This window comes from Syngnathus floridae, chromosome 1 (assembly GCF_059516105.1).
Source record: "Syngnathus floridae isolate MCC-2025c chromosome 1, RoL_Sflo_1.0, whole genome shotgun sequence".
NCBI lineage: Eukaryota > Metazoa > Chordata > Actinopteri > Syngnathiformes > Syngnathidae > Syngnathus > Syngnathus floridae.
In genome coordinates, this window is record NC_142413.1 from 17530765 (window position 1) to 17552717 (window position 21953).

Consider the following 21953-nt stretch of genomic DNA (forward strand, 5'->3'; position numbering starts at 1 on the left):
GTCAATGATCATGCAATATAATGAATCTTTTTTTGCATTTGTATTATCTCTATGATTCAATAAATAATATTTTATACGTATCTTTCTCTTAATTGGATTACATTATGAAGTAATATTGCATTTAGTAGGTAAACAAACCTGGTTGTGCACTGAATAAATGCTGAAATTGTGACTCCCTTGAACTTTTGACATGACTAAAATCGTGGACCTATTGGCTTTATTTTATTTGAGTTTAGTCTACTCAAATCGGGAAACAAAACTAATTTGTTCCCGCTGAAACTCGTTTGGACTTGACCCGGAGGACGTGTTGCAGCGGCGTCTTGCTGCCCCCTAGCGTCTATTTCGAGGCCTGCATTGAATCGGGAAACAAAACAAATTTGTTCCCGCTGAAGCTCGTTTGGCCGTGACCCGGAGGACGTGTTGCAGCAGCGTCTTGCTGCTCTCTAGCGTCTATTTCGAGGCCTGCATTGGAGTAAAAAAAAAAAAATTAAGGTACTAACATGGGTAGGCAACCGCCTGATGCAACTCACCTGATCAGGATTGTTATCCAGGTTCTGCAGACCTTGCTGGTTATCTGACCATTTGAATCAGGCGTGTTGCAACAGGGAGACATAGAAAACATGCAGGAATGATAGGTGCTCAACTTTTCTGGCCATGTTTTCTCCTTCTTAGCATTCTACAGCTTTTGCTAACCATCCATTTGTTATTTTTGCAATTTCTTTGTGTGATTTTCTTTCTCCTTATGGAGGGAGTCAATGATCTTTCTTTCTGCACAACCGTAGTCTCTTCTTTCTGATTCTGAAACCTACTCAACCAGACTGAGACTAAAAATTGAAAAAAAAGATTGAACATTTTAAATATTTCAATTTGAGTGTGGTGACCAAATATAATATACAAGTTATACTTTTTGAAACAAACAACTGAAAAGAAGAACTTTCCCTTAGGAGCCAATTTAATTTTGGGGGAGCGAGCACCTGCATACATCACTAGGAATTAAACTAATGGGGGGTGAAGCAGAAATGAAAAGAAGGCAGAGAATTCCTTTAACAAACTGTGGACTCTGGGGAAAGAGAAAGATTAAAATCCCAGAATTTAAGTGTCAGTGGCATGCATAAAAATGAATTAGGGGCAGGCTTAACTGCAGCTGCCATGAGGCAGTTATGTAAATGTATATCCTTGATTAGTAGATTAGCACGATCCAGTTGAGAGGATAAGGAGAGTCCTTATACTGTTTGTGGGTCACACAGAGTCACTAAGGCAACCTAGCTTTCAAATGGACAATGCACTCCCCTCTAAAATGATTTAAAACTGAATATTTGTGACCTTATTCACAGTCCAAATATTGTGAATGTGATGATGCAAATATTGCTCACTGTGGCTCACACCTTCTTGTGTGTTTTGTTTCCCATCTACCTCTCACATTCCCAAAACATGCATGTTGGGCTATTGAAGACTTCAATAAGTTTGATATGTGGTCATTGTCTCTCCATGGCTCTGAGTTTTTTTTTTTTTTTTTGCTTGTCCGCATTCTCACGTCTGTGTGTACATCTTGTGGTTATTGACAGACTTAATGTAATTATTGACAACAGATCATTGAAACAAAATTTGGCTTTTGACTGAGCATGACACTTGCTTTTGGTTTTTACTGTTATTGATTTTTGTGAATCGTGTATGGTTTTGACTGTAGTTGTATGATGTAATTCTTGCTCCATGTACAGCACTTTGTATGCCGTGGTGGTTGTTTTACAGTGGTCTACACAGTTGAGTTGAGTTGAGTTGAGTTGAGTTGAGTTGAGTTGAGTTGAGTTGGGAAACTAAGTTACATTTGGGATCCTTATACAGAGTGTACCTAAAGTCACTATACAGTATAGACTTGCATTTTTCTGTTATATCACTACTCCAATGCGTATTGCGTAACACAACTTACTCTGAAGGTCACTCAAAACTGGGTCTGTTCTCAAGACACCAAGCAACGGAAAGCATTCGACTACCACCACTGATTAAGACACAAAACTCCTGGAGCAGGTGTTTGCGCAAAGCCAGGAAGAGTCTACATGCAAAGGGCTGCTCTGGATCGCAGCATCAACAAAAGTTCAATTTAGTGAATGCTTTGGAGAGTAATAAAGCTTCACTCATATTGACTTCTGGTTCAATTGTGTCAAGGTGAAGATGATAGTACTTAAAAACCCAGCCCTGGAATTGTTTTACCCTTTAGAGAAGTGCCATAAACCATCTCAAAATACCACTGAAATGCAGTCAGAACCTCATGCAACGCATCAATTATCCAATGCTGTTCAATCTGTGTATTCTGTTGGAATGAGTATTGAGGAAACATGTCACTTATATTTTAGTTTTTGTTTTGTTGCACAGCGACAGTTCCCTGCAGGGTTTCCCTAAATGACTACACAGGAAATTAGACTCAAAGAGGAAGAGGCATGGTCAGACAGTAACCATAGCAACCAGGGCTGTGTGAAATAAGACATACAGCACTGAATATGCTTGCATCACTATGCTTGATCAATACATCTTCAGAGAGACCCTGAAGGTAGCGCCTGGTCTTTTTTATGGTACAATTTCCAATTTTCAGTAGGATGTGTCTGTTCTAATTTCAAGAGATGTGTACAAAAATGAAAAGCAAGTGGAGCATTCGGCAGATTGTCATGCAGCTTTGTTTATATAATGCTTTCGGGAATGGACATGGAACATACTACTCAACGTTTTTGAGACTCACAGTCGTGACTCATGCACTGGATAATTATCCTCAGCTGTACAAGAATGTGGGCTTACACAGTAAACAAATACATCTCTTTTAAATAATTTATAGGCAAAAGTCTTTTTTCAAGTTCCAAGTGTGTATGTTTTTCCTCCACTACGTGGTATGGATGACAGTATATATCATAATGCCTTCCTCGTTTGGTTTCCTGGTCCCCTCTGACTACCAAATGTCATTATGATACCTTTAATCTGCCAGACATCATGAATATGTTAAGCTTATTATGGCCAGCTCTTATGGAATCGGTCCTCACATTCCAAGGAGCTGGAAAATCGGCTTAGTGACATTATACCAAAGAGAGAATCCAATTTTTTTTCCGCTGGCAACGTGTGTGTTCAAGGCCATCAATTTGATACTTGCTCCACATTTTGTTATTATTTGCTTAATGACTGTGACATGCATGAATCGTAAAACGCCACAAAAGAGTTTGAAAGGGCAGGTTTGTCCGAGTCACAAAATAGCAGGAAACCGTAAAAATACCTTAGGCAAAACAATCAAGCGAGTTACTCATTACCGCTCTGACATACATTTGCTCTCTGAGTCAATACTTCACCCAAATTAAACCACCCCTCTCTGCTTTCCACCTCAGTGATTTTCACATCAGGTCTTCATGTGTGTTGACCTCAGCATGCATGAAAACAAAAACAAAACCCTCCAAGGTAACACGGTGATGCCAATTTATGAATGACACAAGTTGTGCAACCACGATGTCCCGCAGTTGATTAATCATCTTCCGCTCATTGGGCTCTTGCACTTTGTTTTCTGCCCAGCAGCCATCGGCCTCATATGCTTGTGAATGGTAGACATGTAGACACAGTGTTAGGGGAGGTGAGCAGCTGTGTGGAAGTAATGCAACCACCGGAATCTGGGTCAGTCTCACTGCATGCATTTTTACGTTGTTACATTATTTCTACTATGCTACTTTCTACTCTTTTCAGTCATATGGTCTCGTAAAGAGAGGGTCTACTGGCTCTTGAAGTGCTGTCTTAGTGGGTGTATCATTGTCATGGTGAAGATGGTCTTAAAACCTCATGTCTGATGCTTAAAGCAATGTCTGATCTTATGTGATGATGATGATGATTATGTCTGATGTGATGCTGATTATGTCTGATGGCCACTTAGATGTCTGCCTAGATGTCTTACAACAGTCATCATAGAAATACAAAGTAGGAGTAGGAACGTGCACAATGTAATGAAAGCCAATAAAATAGACTGCATCAAATGTTGCTGTAAAGTGAATATGTATCAATTTTCTGATTTATGTAACTGGCACAGGCACAGAATCGGAGGATAAATTATTATTATTATTATTATTATTATTATTATTATTATTATTATTATTATTATTATTATTATTATTATTATTATTATTATTAGTAGTAGTAGTAGTAGTAGTAGTAGTAGTAATAGTATGAGTAGTAGTGATAGTATTAGTAGAAGTGGTAGCTAGCAGTAGTTGTACTGCTGTTAAAGTGTTGAAATAGACAAAATAAAGCGAGATCTTGTCACGTGGTAGGGGAGGGTCAGGTTGGTCACGGTGGTTTGAAACAAAGAAATTAAAATAGCTTTTTGACACACACAAAACAAACAAAAACAAACACGGCACGAACAGGACATAGTTAATAATTTCAAAGTAAATCTAAAAATAATTACATCTTGGTCAAATCTGATGACGTCACCGTCTTCACCGGCGGTGTCATTCTTGAACACGCAGTCAGGTGTCGCGCTTCTATCGCGCGAGCGGCGACGCCCGCCCCGTTTCCCTTGCGCATCTTCTTCGCTGAGACACTTTTATTTTAATATCTCATGTACACGCGTGGACGTGGAAACGCACACTGGAGACTGCTGGCATTGTGTGTACTCTCTTCCGCCCGTAGTTGCACTCTCGATCCCCTTGTGGACGTGAAGCCTATGTACAGCCTATGGACGTCTGTTTCAAATTCAGGTGAGCGTAGCCGCTGTGATGCTTGACAACTTGTTTGTGGAAGCCGTATTGGGTTTTAACTGCTAGCGGGCGCCGGTTTATAGTTGCCAAGGGAGGCTGCAGTTGGGGGCTCGCATAGCCGCCAAAGAGTGAACTTGACATGGACAGCCTATCAAAAGCACACCGTTGCACCCTGGAGCTGCTGTTGTCCCGAGGCGGAAGAATCATGCTTGATGATGTTTCATTTTTAATATCCTGTCTGTCTACCGCTCTTTTCCTCGTCCACTTCCTGTGCGGTGCAGTGCAGTCATGCCACCCCCACGCATAGCGAGGACACCATAAGACATGACGAGGTTCACGCAAAGGATTGCATGCATTTCATCAAAAGGAGACCTTGCAGGCTGCAACTGCAAGGACAGCCGACCTGTATGAAGGCTGTTTGGTTGATGCTGCAATTGCTGCAGACTCATGCATGTGCCTCCATGGGGTGTGGTTGATGTCAGCGACAGACTTTAATCCCCTAGTTTCACTGCCTTTCTGTCCTTTGCTATGGGAAGCCATTGAAAGAATGCATTTCATTTCCTTGATATTCATTTCAAGGTTTGTTTCCTAGTACTGCTTGTCCGTACTAGTAAAATGATCAAAGTTGTCCTGCTCATAAGGACAAGGAGCATTTGAGTTCGTGAACCTTGCGATGGATATCAAGGATACAGGTGGAATAAAATCAATATATTTGTGTTGTCCATCTTGGGTCCATGTACATGTAGTAGTATGCTCTTATTGTGCAATAGGAGAATGAATGTTTCTTTCAGGTAATGTTTTTTCCCCATGACTAGTGCTACTTTTGGTTTACTAGTATGACTACCTATAGTATAGTTACCTACTGAACTGCACTAGGAATATTACTAAGAACCTGCTTGAGCCTACGAGCAGAAAATGTACACTAGTTATTTTTCCTTACAAGTAAAATGTAGTTAGCATGCCAAAGTTGTCATACTACAAGTATGCACTTTGTCATCATTGAACGCACCAGCAGAATGACTAGGGTAGACTAGTAGAATTTCAGTTTCTACACACTAACAGGAAAATTTGGCATTCTAGTAGCATGATGTTAAATGTTCTAACAGGCTTTATAGAAAGCTGTTGGTGCGCCGAATTAATGATTGATACCCATCTTAAGATCCAGGTCCTAGTATGGTCAAGTAATCCAACAAAAAATGAGTACAAAACATTACGAGTTAAACACAGTCACTACTAGTGAGCCCCATTGTTCTACTAATGGACTGAACTGTCTCATTTGTGAGGTCAAACAGTAAGACCTTAAGATGTCCAAATTGCTTTGCATACTCTGAAATGCCTGGAGTCAGCCTGTCGTAGTGCTCCGGAGTGTTAGAACCTAGCAGACAGCTAACATGTGCTCCACATCCATTTCCTGCTCAGGGCAATGCACTTGTTCTATCTGATCTGACAGCAAAGGCCACAATGAGCTAGAACATGATTTTAGAAAGCAGCAGTGTCTAATTTTTGATATCATAGTTATGATTGTGATGAGGAGACCTGTTGTAAGACGCAGATTCGGGCTGTCACTGTTGAATATTTTCAGAATCAATTGTTCTATCAATTATTCCATCAATTATTCCATCCATCCATCCATCCATCCATCCATCATCCATCCATCCATCCATCCATCCATCCATCCATCCATCCATCCATCCATCCATCCATCCATCCATCCATCCATCCATCCATCCATCCATCCATCCATCCATCCATCCATCCATCCATCCATCCATCCATCCATCCATCCATCCATCCATCCATCCATCCATCCATCCATCCATCCATCCATCCATCCATCCATCCATCCATCCATCCATCCATCCATCCATCCATCCATCCATCCATCCATCCATCCATCCATCCATCCATCCATCCATCCATCCATCCATCCATCCATCCATCCATCCATCCATCCATCCATCCATCCATCCATCCATCCATCCATCCATCCATCCATCCATCCATCCATCCATCCATCCATCCATTATTTAGTACTTAAAGAAACAACTAAACAACAGTTAAGCAGGATTGATGGTAATTGACTTCTTTTAAAAATGAGATTATCATTAAAGTGAGTTTTTCATTGAGTTTAACAGTGGCTAATACTCAGAAGTTTCACTGTATACCTGCATAGGCTAAATGCAGACGTGATAAAAAAATATTGATATTTCATTTTCTTTGATTGCAACCACACAGCTGAGTAAGAGATACTTTGTGTTTACATCTTTAGGTTCACTTGTCATTGAGGTCACCGACATGCATCTTTCTCCTGGTAGAGTACTTTTAGACCTCATGCTCCACTAGCGTTGCACTCAGCTGTAGTACACTCTTAGTACAAATCATGTCTTTGGAATCTCTCTGCATCAGTGTGTGTGTTTGTGTGTGTTTGTATATATATGTGTGCACGTGTGCGTGTGTGTAGCTGGGTGGCTCTCCACTGGAGAGAGGCCAGACCTGTTCTGGCAGTCTCCACTATGCTGATAGGATTACAGTGTCAACGCGTGTTCATGTGTGTCATGCTTGTAAGGAACGTGCAATATAAACAGGACTTCATCCTTGTCTATTATACACACCTCCCTATTGATTATATGAGTCATTCAAAGAATTTTCATTTTTATCATTTTTGTTATTTATTATTTTTATCAATTATCAAGATGATCATTTTAGCATTTTGTATTTATACCTTATTATAATATGCAATATAAAGATGTGATACACAGTACATTGTTCTTTGATTTGCAGCAAAATATGCATGAGGTTATTTGTCTGCATGTGCCACCCCTGCACTCGCTTAGTAATGAAGTCACTGAGGTCTGAGTGTGCATAGTGGAGGTTGAAACAGTGGTGACCTGAGTTGTTCAAATGTTAAAGTATATATAAAAAAGAAAAACAAGTGCCTTTAAGATTATTTTGTTGAAAAATCTCATCTTTTCTGTTTTTCTGACCTTTAGATAGCAACATAGTGGTGCCTGGTGCTATTTGTATTATTATGTCATCAGTATTCCGCAGAAGAAGTTAAATGATTTCAGGCGGCATACAGAAGGGTGCATTTTATCCATTCTTAATCCCGAGCTTGCCCTTTTCTGTGAGCAACTGATTACATTTAAAGGCTTTTTGGCTCTTCGTATTCTGGATAAGGTAATTGAAGCTCTGTGATGCTGCAATTTTTGTTTGTTTCCATGAACGTTGGATGTTTTTGTGGTGTGCCCCTATAAAATGTTCCAGTTTGCCTCATAACATTCCTGGATGTCCTTAAACCTCAACATTGTCAGCGTAAGCCTCTGGCTGTCATGTAGGCAGCATGTGGCTCTAGAAGTCTTTGATAAAGACCCTTGTTTTTTTAGTTTTGCGGTTTCCAACTTTCACAGAAAATGTGAAAATGATACGTATTCTAGGATGGAAATCTGTGCCTCTTCCCCAATGTAGATTAAGCAGTGTTACCATCTGGCAGTCATTTCAACTAGCGTACCCCCTCTTTGCAGTTATTAGCAGTTTCCTCTGCACATGCTTGTAAGTCACATCTAACGAATCACTGTAAGTACTTTTAATGAGGATTAGTGCACAGAGCCGCTTCTGGTGCTGGAGTGAATGTGTGTCGCGCACCGATAATTCGCTGTAAAGATTCAAAGAATGTGCACTTGTGTCGTTGCCCGCTGTGTGACTGAATGAACGAACGCTCCACATCTCTGTGAACAAGCGTGAGATCCCCGGTTGTCTCTGCTTGCCTCTATTTGCCATGGCAGCGTGTGGGGGTCGCCGGAGATGCTCGAAGGTTTGTTTCTCTGCAGGCTTTTTCCACGTCTCTCTATTATTGATTTAAGGCGTAACCTTTGTCTGTCTTGCTTCCATCTCGTATTGCTCGCCAAGGTTTGACCGTGCATACAGCGTGAGTAGACTTTCTCGCCCTCTAGCATCAGCACATTTTTGCCTCTCAGTCAACCTCAGCTCAGAGATTTGACGAGATAACAGCCCTTGGATGATTGGTCCTTAGATGTGCGCCCCGTGTTCTGTTTGTTTAAGAGTTTCACATCCAATCCGAAACTGTTTCGGCAAGTCACCCCCTGCTGTGAGAGCAAAGGACTTTGAAGGAGCAAGGGTTTCTGCGGCAACTGTTGCAGCCATCTGTTTGTGTTGTGCTCATGTTTGGTAATGCCAACATAGCTTAAAGATGGCGCCGCATGTGGTTGTAAATGCTCACTTAGCTTAGATTTTTTTGCAAGGAAGGTATTAGAGAAGTCCACATTCAGCTTGGCAAGTCGACTGTTCTCATTAACATCCTGCAATCAACTTGGAATTGCCTCTGACTTTTCAACACCTTCTTAGACTGCCCTACTTGGTGATTTGCTTTATCAATTATTTATATGACTTTTACTCCAGATGAATTATTTCTCAACATTTGAGTCAAAGTTAACATTTTACATTAGAACAATCTCACGCAGTACTCATTACTGTAAAACTTTGGCCTGTTTTGTGGAACACTAAAGTGTTAAGTTGCATGAATAGGCCAACAGGTGGGAAAGACGAGGTTAACTCTTTTTTCTGCCATTGAGTGGAAGTAGCTTGACACTATAGGTCACGGGCATAGATACAGTAGATGAACAAAAATTCATTCTTTTCAGTTGGAAATGAACAAACCAACAAATCACATTGTAATTAACTAAGCATAAGGAAATCAAAAAAACAATATCCATGCATGGTTAAAGGTGCAGCAACTACAAATTTCACAGTACAGCTCAGCTCACTTCTTAATCAGTTGTAATGCCTATAGTCCATGAAAGGGCCTTGTGGGGTAGCTTACTAGTACTTCAAGTATCTAAATCTTAATGTTTGGGGACTTTTTCCGCTGCACTGGTAGGCAGATGTGTTTGTGGGGAGGAAACAAATAGGGAATATTACGTCCACCCATGATAGAAGATAAAGAACCAAGTAAAGTAGGTCACCTAAATAGAAATGGTACAAATAAACTGCTCCTCTGCAAAAGCCTTTTTGAAATGTACACCAGGTACTGTTTGAGTATCAGTACATCCTTTTAGTGAATTTAAATGCTTTTGGATTTACGTTTTACCAACTTCTCACTTTAGTGCATATGAGTAGGTTAACCTACTGATAATATTATAATGCTTGTCTTTTTTGTGTTTTGTTTGCTCTTCAATAGACTCTCCTTCTCTGCATCCCCCTGCAATGATGTAGAGTCGCTGTAAAGATTATCATCATCATCGTCGTTGTCAGCAGCAGCAGCAGCAGCACCTGATTCTCTTCCGCTAGTACAGCACGCCTGCCTCTCCATGTCTTCCCCGATTGGTTGGAAGTACTATGTCGTCCGCCACACCCCTCGTGGCCCCGCCCCTTAAGAACATTTGAGAAATTATAGGGGATGGCTGACCCGGTTCAGGCCACCAACGAGGAGCTTAGGAGCAAAATGATGGACATCCAGATTGAGCTGCAGCAGGAGCGTGGCAAGGTACGGAAGCACAGGGATGAATATTGAAAGGTTTTGGAATAAATATCATTGACTGGCAACTATATAATAACATAATTTCTTCTCCTCATTACTGCTCATAAAATCAGAAGCTTAAGTCATTATTGACTGTTTGAGTTATTGTAATTGTGCAATAATGGTATTCTTTTGCACCCCATTTTATAGCCACACTGTCTCAAATCTTGCCTTTGCTTTGCAATATGAAAACGTATTGGTGAGTTTTTTTTTTAAGAATACTCACCAACATTTAATGGGTTCGTCATTACAAGGATTTGTAAAGTCGCAAAAAAGGGATAACTTTATACTAAATGCTGTCAACGGTGAGATGGAATTATTAAAAAGTGAATTGACTACTATTTTATTTCTGACGTGGAAGAAAATTATAATGGCTCAAAGGGCAATTATAATATATTCCACTTTTATACTGATTCTCACAGAATCTAAACTAGTACAGTGGCCGTATCTTCACAAATTTAGTGAATAATGGCCTTGTACTTTTTTCATAATCTTGCTAAAAAAATAACATAACGGCAAATTCACCTTTGAATGTTTTTTTTAAGCCAAAATTAATATTTTGGAGTTGCCAAGTCAGATCCAATTGAGATGTTGTGGTTTGACTTAGGCACAGTTTATACTTGAAAAAACACCTATATGTTGCAATTTAAAATACTTCTGCAAAGATCCAGCCAAAATTCCTCCACAGCAATGCGAAAGACATGACACGAGTAGTTATTGCAAAAGCTTCAAATCAGTTATTGCTGCCAAGGGTGGCACAACCACTTATTAGGTTCCGGGGGCAATTACTCTTTTGTGTAGGGTCAGAAAAGTTAATAACAGAATAATCTTTAAGAAACTGCATTTCATATTAACTTAGGTTGTCTTTGTGACATATTCAAATTGGTGTTATGATCTGAAAGATTCAAGTGTGATAAATATGGAAATGCAAATAGCTTTTGCTGGGTCTGTATTGTGTACTAATGTTGTGGTGCATCTAGAATAATGGCTGACAGACTGCGTTTGTTCTTCAGGTGTGTAAGCTGCGTGAGCGGCTCCAGGAGCAGCGTCAGGCTCGGGAGCTGGAGCAGCACAAGCATGCTGTGGCGCTCACTGACCTGCGCGCCAAACTCCATGAGGAGAAGCTCCGCGAGACCGCAGCCGCACGCGAAGCTCTGGCACGGCAGCATGAAGCGGAGCTGGCTAGGACTATTAAGATCCGTGACAATGAAGTACAGAGGCTCCAGGGACTTGTGCACGCCCTGAGAGACGGAGCCGCCGACAAGCTCAAAAATGCTCTTCTCGGCGAGGCCCGAGAAGAGGCCAGGAGAGCCTTTGATGGAGAGAGGCTAAAGCTACAACAAGAGGTACATTTCAGCACGTATACATGGCTACAAGTGCTCAGCTTTGTTGATGAGGAATGTGGCTTTCTATGCGTGCAATAAAAACAGGATGCTGCATGGAAAAGCCTGTTGCCAAGCTATTGTTTCACAGGTCGCCTTCCCAGAGAAACTATGCATTTATCATGACAAAACATCAGTCAAATTGACCTGCTCTTTACAAATTTGTGACCCTTGACCTCCCTTTTAGATTCAGGAATTAAAGGCAGCCAAGAAGCAGGCTGACGAGGCCCTGGCCACTGCATTGCAAGCTGATAAAGCCAAAGCAACTGATCTGAGGACAGCTTACCAGCAGCACCAGGATGAAGTGCACCGCATCAAACGTGACTGTGAGAAAGACATCCGACGACTGGTAAGGCCAGTTGGCTGGAAAAAATAATAAAACTGCAATCGCTCGACAAATGCAACATGTTAGTTTAATTTTTGTTGGAACATCACCAGTTGATGCGCTCTTTACCAACCAACATCTGTTTTCCTGCTTCTGATTCAGTTCAGGGCTTATCTCACTGATGAAGGTTAGAGGCCAAGTATTGCTGTCTGCCGTGCTTTTGATTTTGCATCACTGTGTGGACTGTGTGGTTATATTCAGTCACAAAAGCTGCTGTGTCTCATTAACATAATAATATAGTTTTTGGTATAGAAAATGTGTGGAAAAAGAATGGTTGAAGTTGTTGAGCCTTAATGTTCTTTTTTAACAAATTAAAAATTCTGATTTTATTGAAGCTTATCATTCTGACTGGTGAATATAAATCATTACACTTTTCCTTCCCATCTTCTCCCATAGATGGATGAGCTCAAGGCCAAGGACCGTGTGGCATGTGCCTTGGAGAGAGAGCTGGGGATGCAGGCCGGCTATGCCCAGAAGCTCCAGCTCCAGAAGGAAGCCCTGGATGAGCAACTGGTTCATGTACGGGAGGCTGAAAGACACAACCATGGCAGCCCCAAGAGAGAGGTGGTGCCTGGCCTTGGGGACAACTCAGACCTCCTCAACAACCAGGTAGCAAGTAAATTCACATGTCCTTTAGGCAGTATTTGAAAGGGATGCATCTGTGCGACATTTATAGTACCACAACTATACAAAGACTAAGTCTTGGTGACAGCTCTCATCTTCTATTTGGTCACGTCCTCCTTCCCGTGAACCTTCACCTGCCTGCCTGCATGCATGCATGTTTTCCCCTTGTTCAGTTTTTGTACTCCTCCTCCTCCCCTCTCCCCCCTGCTTCCCAGGAGACAGAGGAGCGTGACACTAGGAGGTTCCAGCTGAAGATAGCAGAGCTCCACTCCATCATCAGGAAGCTGGAGGACAGGAATGCACTGCTGGCTGATGAGAGGAATGAACTTGTGAGGACTACTCATTCACATAGAGCCATTCTTAATACTCATACAGACACAGTGAGAGCAAAAAAAAAAAGACAAACGGCAGACAATTAGGAATGAAGTACCATTTTCAACATTTTATTTTGTGCTATGCATTTCGGAACACGCATGTCATCGAGAGAACCACAATGAGTGTGTGTTTCGTTTCTGTTCACTTGCCAGCTGAAAAGAGTTCGAGAGGCAGAGAGCCAGATGAAGCCCATGTTTGAAAAGAACAAACGTCTGTCCAAGAAGAATGATGATGTCCTGCAAACATTGCAGCGAATGGAGGAGAAACTGAAAAATTTGAGTCGAGAGAACGCTGAGATGGTTAGAATCAAATTTGCCTTTTTTCCCCTCATTAGAAAAGATGAATTGGATGTTTATGCAACTGAATGGATCGTTATTTTTTTTTTGCCCTTAACAGGCAATTGTAAGTTTTTTTGTGGTACATTTAGGGCACATAGATGGCCTCTAGTGGGCATTTTAGGAAAAACATGAACTATTTGGTGAGCTTTCATTTTTCTTCCGTTTGCCTCTCTTAGAAAGAAAAAGCTTCCCGTCCTCCATTGCAGCACCAGACCCATCAAAACCAACTAAAGCGTCCCAGTTCCCTGACAGACTTAAGCCACGCCCACGAGGAGCAGGAAGTAGAGTTTCTCAAGCTCCAGATTGCAGAACAACGCAGTATCATTGATGAACTCACGCAGGTCAACTTTTTTTCTTTTTTACATAAATGAATAACCTGTTATCAAACCAAACCAAATATGTTTTTCTGATTTAAAGTAACAAATCAACAGATTTTTAGATTTATTTGGCGAGCTCTGACTGTACAAGTGCAAACGACATGGCTTGAAAATGAACTCGTATGTTCAACTACATGTTTGCCTTTAGGAACGTGAGCGTTTGGTGATGGGCAAAAAGACGAGGCGAAAACCTCTCAAACTAACCAAAGTAAGTACAGGCTGTCGATCAAGTCACCTCATCTGTGCCTACACCCGAGTACTGCTGTGTGCGTCTGTGTTTGCTTAATTGGGCTCAAGAGACATGCTGACAATGCAAGCGTGTCATGTTTAAAGAGTCAGAGGAAAATTATATACACTGAAAGTCTTTTTTGTCATATTTGTTGTTGTCTTTAGTGTTAATACAGACTGGATGAATAAAGGAGTGTTAACGGGTGTGCATGGTTGAGGAGATGAAGATGCTTGACTGGATGAAGTAATTGTTGTGATCGCACCCGACATGTTGATGCTAATGCATCAGGGATGTTGCTAGGAGGAGGAGTTAGTTGACGCATAGGCTGTCCCAAACTCCCACCTGGAAATAATTGCTGCCTTGGCAATGTTTATATGGTATTGGGTGCTGTGACTTGGCTCTTTGACTTTCTTGGAAGAGACATATTTTGACGCAATCTCTAGTAACGTTTTGTGCAGTCTGTTTGGGAGTTTTTGATCCAATGGCAACATGACGGAGTACTTTCTTCTCATCCTCTACTTCTCCGCCTTTATTTGTCTTTGCGCACTGGTCTGCCTTTATTTCTCCGGTTGCCAGGAGATGACTTATAAACACGATGGTAAGGTCTCACTCTATGAGCTTGACAGAACAAACTAAAAAATCCACAGACACAGTGACACAGCCTGGTTTTGATAATTTTTTGAAAGGTCAGCAAAAATAGAAGGGCATTTGTGGTAACATTTTAATGTATTTGATCTTTTTCTTCCATTTTCCTCCCATAGAGGCATGTTGTGGAGACATATTTTGGATTTGATGAGGAATCCGTTGAGTCTGAAACTTCCTCTCTGACCTCCTTTAACACGGACCTCACTGACCGTACGCCTGCCACTCCAGAGGAGGAATTAGAGGAGGTAATGAATTTGCTAAATTTCTTGGTATTGCAAGAAATGGGGCTACTCCAGAGAGCTTTTGGTAATGGTGAACTGAGGGGAGATTATCTTTGTCAATTACGCTGAAGTAAATGCTCTTATTTCACAGAGCGTCTCTCGTGAGGAGTCGGAGCTTCGCTTTCGTCAGCTCACCAGAGAATACCAGGCTCTCCAGCGGGCCTATGCACTCCTTCAAGAGCAGACTGGAGGTTCTCTCGATGCTGAGAGGGAAGCCAGGGTGTGTAATGTCAATTATCTCTTCAGTATCTTAAATGTTTGGAATGTGGATGTTTGAAAATCAAAATCTGTGCTTAAGTAAAATGTATTACAAGTATTGTAAGTTAAGTAAACGTTTAGACACAGAGTTAGGCAAAGTTAAATACAACTAACATATCCTTAACAAATGTACTGCACGAGATTAAAAAATGTCTAGGCCACTGTAACATTTAATTCAGTGTTTTTCCCCCACACCACAAGAGACAGCTCTTTGAGGGTCACTCATGTACTCAACACCCCAAAATAATCAGAAGATGTATTTTGAGCTCATACCTTTGTATCCTGTTCTAATTGGATCTTCAACTCTTAGACGCGTGAGCAGCTGCAGGCAGAGCTCAGCGGATGCCAGGCCAAGATCGTGGACCTAGAGAAGGTCCTGGTGGAGCGGGGGCAGGTAAAAAAGACAAGAAAGGGCGAGCGCAGCTCTTGGGTTCTTTTCTCACTGGCCCTCCTGCATGTTTGTCTGGCCGCCGTTCTCCTGGGCTGGCGCTATGCCGACCAGGTTTGCCGCATGTTCCTCTGATGTCACTTTTGTGCATGCGTTGTATCACAACTTGGCACCTGCATGCTGTCTGCTAGCCTTCCAGTTGTGGGTTCTCTTTTCTGTCAGTGTTGCACCCTGGAAAATTATTGGTTATAATTTTGAGTTGAATTATATTTTTGTCTTAATCGAAAGACTAGACATTGCTTTTAGACATTTTAGTACTTGCAAAAAGTAAGACGGCTTTTATATGTTATTTCAAAACCAAAAGCATGTAAAGTTTTGGTTGTAATGTTGCTGATTTTAGTGTGGACCTTTCATTTTGAATGAAATTCTCAAAGAACATTATCACAGGATTTTTTTTTGGGGGGGGGGTGTCATTATGCACTATTAGTAAAAGTCATCTCTTCTTTGTAATCTGTTTTGTGTTGCTGCATGTGTGGATGAGCCAGCTCTGTGTTGTGGTTTGATGCTCTGCTGTATTTCTCCTCCGATTGCCTTCTGTCACTGTAAATATCTTTACAAGTGTGGCTTTATCGGCATGCTTTCCCTCATTACATGAGAAGTCTTCCTTTCTCTGGATCAATAAACGTTTGCTACTGCCTCTCTGTTCTTTTGTCTTTCTGTCTATGTTGCCTTTGCATGGGTCATTAGGAATCGGAAGCACCAGCCACTATCTGGGAGCTTTTTCTGATTCCTCTACATAATCTTACTTGGCCCAATTTCTCTGCTTACTCTGCCTGTGAGTGCCATTTATTTCTCATGTTGTCTGGTTGCTGTGGCAGGATTCAAAGTGGGTGGGAGAGAAGCAGCACTTGCTCAGGACGAACCAGGAACTTCACGAAAAGGTAGTTTAAAAGCTGCTGTGGTATTTACACTTACCAGCCACAGTATTTAGCGCATCATAATGTAGTAATTGATGAAATGCGTTTGCTCTAGTTCAAGTGCTACATTATATCAGTAATTAAGCATTCACAAAGCTTTGTCTCTTTGCAAAGTATTTCAACAGCATCTTGATTATAATGTAGAATTGGATCGTGTAGTACAATGCGACAATGTGTTGCTCAATTCCATCTGTCCATCAATCAATTTTTTTGTACATTGGGTGGTGTCTGTGCATATAGGACATCATACGCTGGTGATAAAACCTCACTTTGTACCGGTGCCTTTGTTTATTGTTGCATTGAAGCATTGGGATTGAACCTCTTACATCAGGGGTGTCAAACAAATTTTTTTCGCAGGCCGCATTGTTGTTATAGCTTCTTTTGGAGGGCCATTATGACGGTCAACCCAAATAAATGTATGAGCATCTCATATTATATACAGTAAAAGCTACAAACCAAACTGACACATAACTTGTTTTCAAATCAGACGAGTAAAAACTGGTCAAATATTACAAAAAAAAGATATTATTAAAAGTGAAGACAATTTGCAATTCTAGTAATGACACATGAATTTGATGCACAATTTGTCTTCGCCGGCCACATAAAATGATGTGGCTGGCCGTATCTGGACCCGGGCGGGCCTTGAGTTTGACACCTGTGTCTTACATCATTCAGCAGAGACTTGGAACCCTTAACAGGACAGTAGCGAGACCAACATTGGTGTATTTGCTGATATCGGACAGATATTAATGACGTCATTATTCCCAAGCATTGGGCCGATAATTATCGGTCCCATAGTCATCTGGATTTTTTAGTATTAGGCTTATGCAATACTCTTCTAGACTATTACAAACTGATACCTTTCTGTCAATGTGGTAGAAGTTTATGAAAATAAGGTATCGTGCTGTACTACTGTTGCATTTTTTTTGTTGGAACATCACTGTACCTGTGCTTCAACTAAACAGTCAAGAATGAATGAAATCTCGACTTGTACATTGAAAACATGACAAAAACACTTAGCAGGCTATACTAATGACCTACTCTTGTGTGCAGATGTGTGCAATGCAGCAGGCGGAGTCGCGGCTGCAGGCCGAGGTTCAGGATGCTCGAGACCAAAACGAGCTGCTGGAATTTCGGGTGCTGGAACTGGAAGTAAGAGAGTGCACCATCGTCAAACTGTCACCAGGAGGCGACAACAACAATCTCAGCTCCAGATATTTACATGCTTGCATACAGTGACTCACCAGATTGATTGATGTACCACAGGAAATACTCCACACTTTGAAAGCCATGTTTTGTCCAAGTATGCACCCATGTCTCCTTGTTTTGCATGTCGGTTTTGTGCATCCGGAATGTTTGATAAATTATTGTTATAGACTGACTATAATTTTACTTGAATAAATTTTTGTAAGTGTCACCATCCAAACACCATCTTTGTTCACTTTTTCCTCTCGTTTGTGCATGTGTATCTTACATTTTCCTAACATATGTTCCTTGAAGCAGAGGTCAATGGATTATATCAATAATCTCAGATGGTTGGTATATTTCATTGGGAGTAATATTGCTTGTACCAACATTCATTTGTTGAGTGTGCAACTGTTTATGTTCCAGGTATTTTTCACTGAAGGCAGAGAGCCAGATGTCATTGTCAGTTTTGAGTTTCAGCATGCGTTTATACACTTGGTTTTATTTTTATTTTTATTTGGTCCCACCTCCCTCATTTTGGCCTCTCTAGATCATGTTTCAGTATTGTAAGTAAACCCGTCATACAGTCGACATACTATAGTCACAAACGGTTCATGATTTTTTTTTTTCCACAGCGTCACAAACAAAAATATGATGTCAATAATGCAATTTTATTATGCAAGTGTTGACCTTGAATGTACATCTGTAGGAAAGAGAGCGAAGGTCTCCGGCCCTCAATCTTCATATGTCTGCATTCCCTGAGAACAGTAGCAGTTCCCTGCAGGTCTATTGCCGCCAGGAGGGAGTCAAGGTCAGCCATACCCACTTAAACATCTATTAAGACCCACTAACGCACTCTAAATGTAACGTCTGGTTTTAATTTGCTTAGGATGTAGTCATTCCCGAACTAATGAAGAAACTGGATATCCTTGGAGATAACGGGGTGTGTGAGCATACTGTTGATTGAAGTGTGCTCCGGGGCTTGACCTTTTATGAATGAGTCATCCTTATTATTTGCCTTTACAGAACCTCCGAAATGAGGAGCAGGTTGCAGTGATCCAAGCTGGCACAGTTATATCTCTGTGTGAAAAGGTGAGAACAAGAAAAGCTGACAATTAAGCGTACTGTATGTACAGTTATTCTATACTGTTTTCATACAATTAAAATGCATTCATCAGCACCCAAGAAACTATTTTCCCTCACACTTCCTTGCTTTCCAGTGGTTAAAACAGGTTGACAACACAGAGGCAGCTCTCACGCAGAAAATGATTGACTTGGAAAACGACAAGGTGAAAAATGGTCCCATTGATTTTACTGGATAGTCTGTAGAATGGTTCTTTTAATTATTAAACGTTTATTTGGAAGACTTAAGAATGTTGCAATACTTAATTTATGAGGGCAAATATAATGCTGAATGATCTTTAGGACAGATGGTTGAATAAATTATACCTAATTTATACTTTACACATATATGAAATTAATTTACATTTGTCGTTTTTTTTTTTTTTTTTTGCAACATATTGTGTAAATGGCTCAATCAAACAATCAGTCATTCAGTGGCATTCTACCACAGGAGCTGTTTAGCAAGCAGAAGGGTTTCCTTGAGGAGGAGTTGGACTACAGAAAGCAGGCCTTGGACCAAGCCTACATGGTACGGAACCAGATCAGATATTTACCTGCAGCATATCTTGCATTTAGATTAAACATAGCAGATAGTTGACATTAATATTTAACATTTTCCCTGTTTTAAGGTAGTAGTAATTCATTCAGGAATCCAGGGGTGCACCATTTTCATTTCAGCATGAGACATTTGAATGCAACGCTTTCCATGAAGGTTAAATTTATCACAATGTGTTGGGATACTGCATCTTTTACCACTGAATTCAAAATGATTGCAATAGCACAGAATCAGCTTAAGTTTCTTATCTAAGGTAAACAATTGTTTACCCTTTAACACTTTTGACATAAGTCATCCAAATATGAGTGTGACTGTGAGGTTGTACACATTGAAAATCAATAACACTGTTCAACAGCAAACATTAATTAGATATAGAATGTATTTTGTTGTTATTCATTACAGTTACTGTACATCAAGCATTACAAGTTATGGAAAACTTAGCCATATCTGTCATGATCACATTGGTGTGTTTGTGTGCCTCATGTTGATTTCTTTCGCATGCCTTTGTGGGTTTTTTCATCTGCATGTGCATGCCGATATGTTTGCGTGCACGTGTGTTTGCGTGTGGCTGGCTGTGCAGAGGATCGAGGAGTTGGAGGCTACGCTGTATAGCGCTCTGCAGCAGGAGCAGCCGTCATGCCAGGCGGTGGCCGAGTCGCTGACAGACAGGCAGAGGGAGGAGCTGAGGCTTGCTGTGGACAAGCTGCGGCGTCACATTCTCCGGCAGAGCCGGCAGTATGACAGTCAGATCTTACAGGAGCGTATGGAGCTCCTACAGCAGGCCCAACAGGTAAGGCTGAAAACAAACTCCAGTGAGGTTACGGCCCTCTCTCAATCTGAACCATGTGACCTCTCAGACCACCAAACGTCTGGTGCTATGAAAAGATGCAGTATCCCTGTGCGTACGCGACCTGTAAATGTGTCCACAGTGAAACGGTGTCACAGAATGACTGCGTCCGTGGGTGTGAGTGTGTTTGTTCCATTGTGATGATCCCCCCCCTCCCCTTACAGTGTCGTCCGCCTCCTTCAGCATCTGTCCACTCGACAACTCACACAGTACTTTTACTCTGTTGCTCATCAAACACCACAGCACCTTAGACTTCATTTGAATCACTAACAGCAATCACCCTCCAACCACAAAACACATTAATAATTACCTTCTCATAATTAATCTGATGCATTTTGACTAACATTTAATAAGTCCACAGTCAGCAGGTAAAACCTTAGTAAAAGGAGAGTAGCCTGAATGGAAGAGGTATTCACAATAAGAAAAGCAACTTTTACCTAAACTTTGTAAGCCAGCCCCTGAAATTTTTTTAACAAAACATGCTAAATATTAATCTTCATGTCTAATGAGTCATATAAGGTTAAAGGTAACTTCCATGGCTGTCCGATTCCTGTATATTAATATTATACATACTGGACTTTGTCTGTTTTACATTATTTCACAGACCAGTGTGGGTTATATTATTTTTTTACATAAGACTACACACAATTTTTCCTAATAAATAGTTTTTTCATAATTCCATATTGTGAACTCACTCTGGAAAAACGTCAGTGGTTGTTGTGGTCAGTGCTAAAATGTTGACTGTCTAACTATACATGTATTTTTGCCATGCAGAGAATTAGAGAACTGGAGGACAGGATCGACTTGCAAAAGAGGCAAATAAAGGAAATAGAAGAAAAGGTATTTCTTATGTCATAGTGAGGCAAACTGTATCTCCTCCAAAAGTACCATCTATTCAACATTTGTTCCTGACAACTGCTTTTCTTCTCTCTCTTTCCTGACACGTTAATGTGCTCTCCTTTTGTTCTTTTAGTTTTTGTTCCTCTTTTTGTTCTTCTCTTTAGCCTTTATTCTTTGGCCTTAATGAACATGATAGTGGAACCACATCAGGTATACATATTAAATGTCATTTTATTTTTCACCCATTGCCTGTTATTTAAATCATCTTTTTGTTTTCATTTTTAGGTGTTAAGCTGTTGCAGAAGCAAGAAAGGACAATATGACACAATTGTTTTTTATGCATTTGTAGTACAGCTCATGTTTACCCAATGGCCTTTTTGATAAATGCACTTTTTACAGAAGAAATTACCTGCAAAGACATGAAGAACTATTTATTCACAACATTTATTTATGAATGACTACAAAATGACTGCTATGCTGATATTTGGACCTGAAACAAAAACATTAACGCTGCTGTCTGACACACACAACTTGGATTTATGGAGAAACACTATGGATCAGAATTCCTTCCAGAGGGGTTAAGAACAACGGGAGGAGAAGATTAAAGTGCAGTGACGGAGGGGGCAGCAAGTTAAGGATTCTGGCAAAGTCTCACTTCAGTGATGTTGCTAAGGAAACAGCAGGGCAACACACGTTTACAAATCCGCTCCAATAAATTTACTGGCTCGAATCCACATGGAGAAGAGGAAACAGTACAGCGAGGCAAACAAGGTTAATACAGTTTCTTTACATTGAGTATAATTCTTGTGATATTTGGTGATTGTGCTATTTTTGTTTGCCTTTAGCTGCAGTTAGGGATGACTGGTGAAAAAAAATGTGTTAAGCCTAAAAGA

General features: G+C 40.8%; 1 protein-coding gene across 1 annotated transcript; it reads left to right on the forward strand.

Moving 5' to 3' along the window:
• Nucleotides 1-4465: 4465 nt before the first annotated feature.
• Nucleotides 4466-21493, forward strand: jakmip1 (janus kinase and microtubule interacting protein 1). The gene is made up of 23 exons (XM_088380289.1): nt 4466-4718; nt 9913-10218; nt 11265-11597; nt 11821-11982; nt 12415-12627; nt 12858-12971; nt 13170-13316; nt 13532-13696; nt 13881-13940; nt 14723-14851; nt 14979-15107; nt 15456-15539; nt 16412-16474; nt 17564-17662; nt 18405-18506; nt 18585-18638; nt 18722-18787; nt 18916-18984; nt 19269-19346; nt 19954-20163; nt 20995-21060; nt 21194-21270; nt 21346-21493. Exons 2-22 carry the CDS (start codon nt 10132-10134, stop codon nt 21242-21244), a joined length of 2481 nt encoding a protein of 826 aa, XP_088236415.1. The 5' UTR covers nt 4466-4718; nt 9913-10131; the 3' UTR covers nt 21245-21270; nt 21346-21493.
• Nucleotides 21494-21953: the final 460 nt, after the last annotated feature.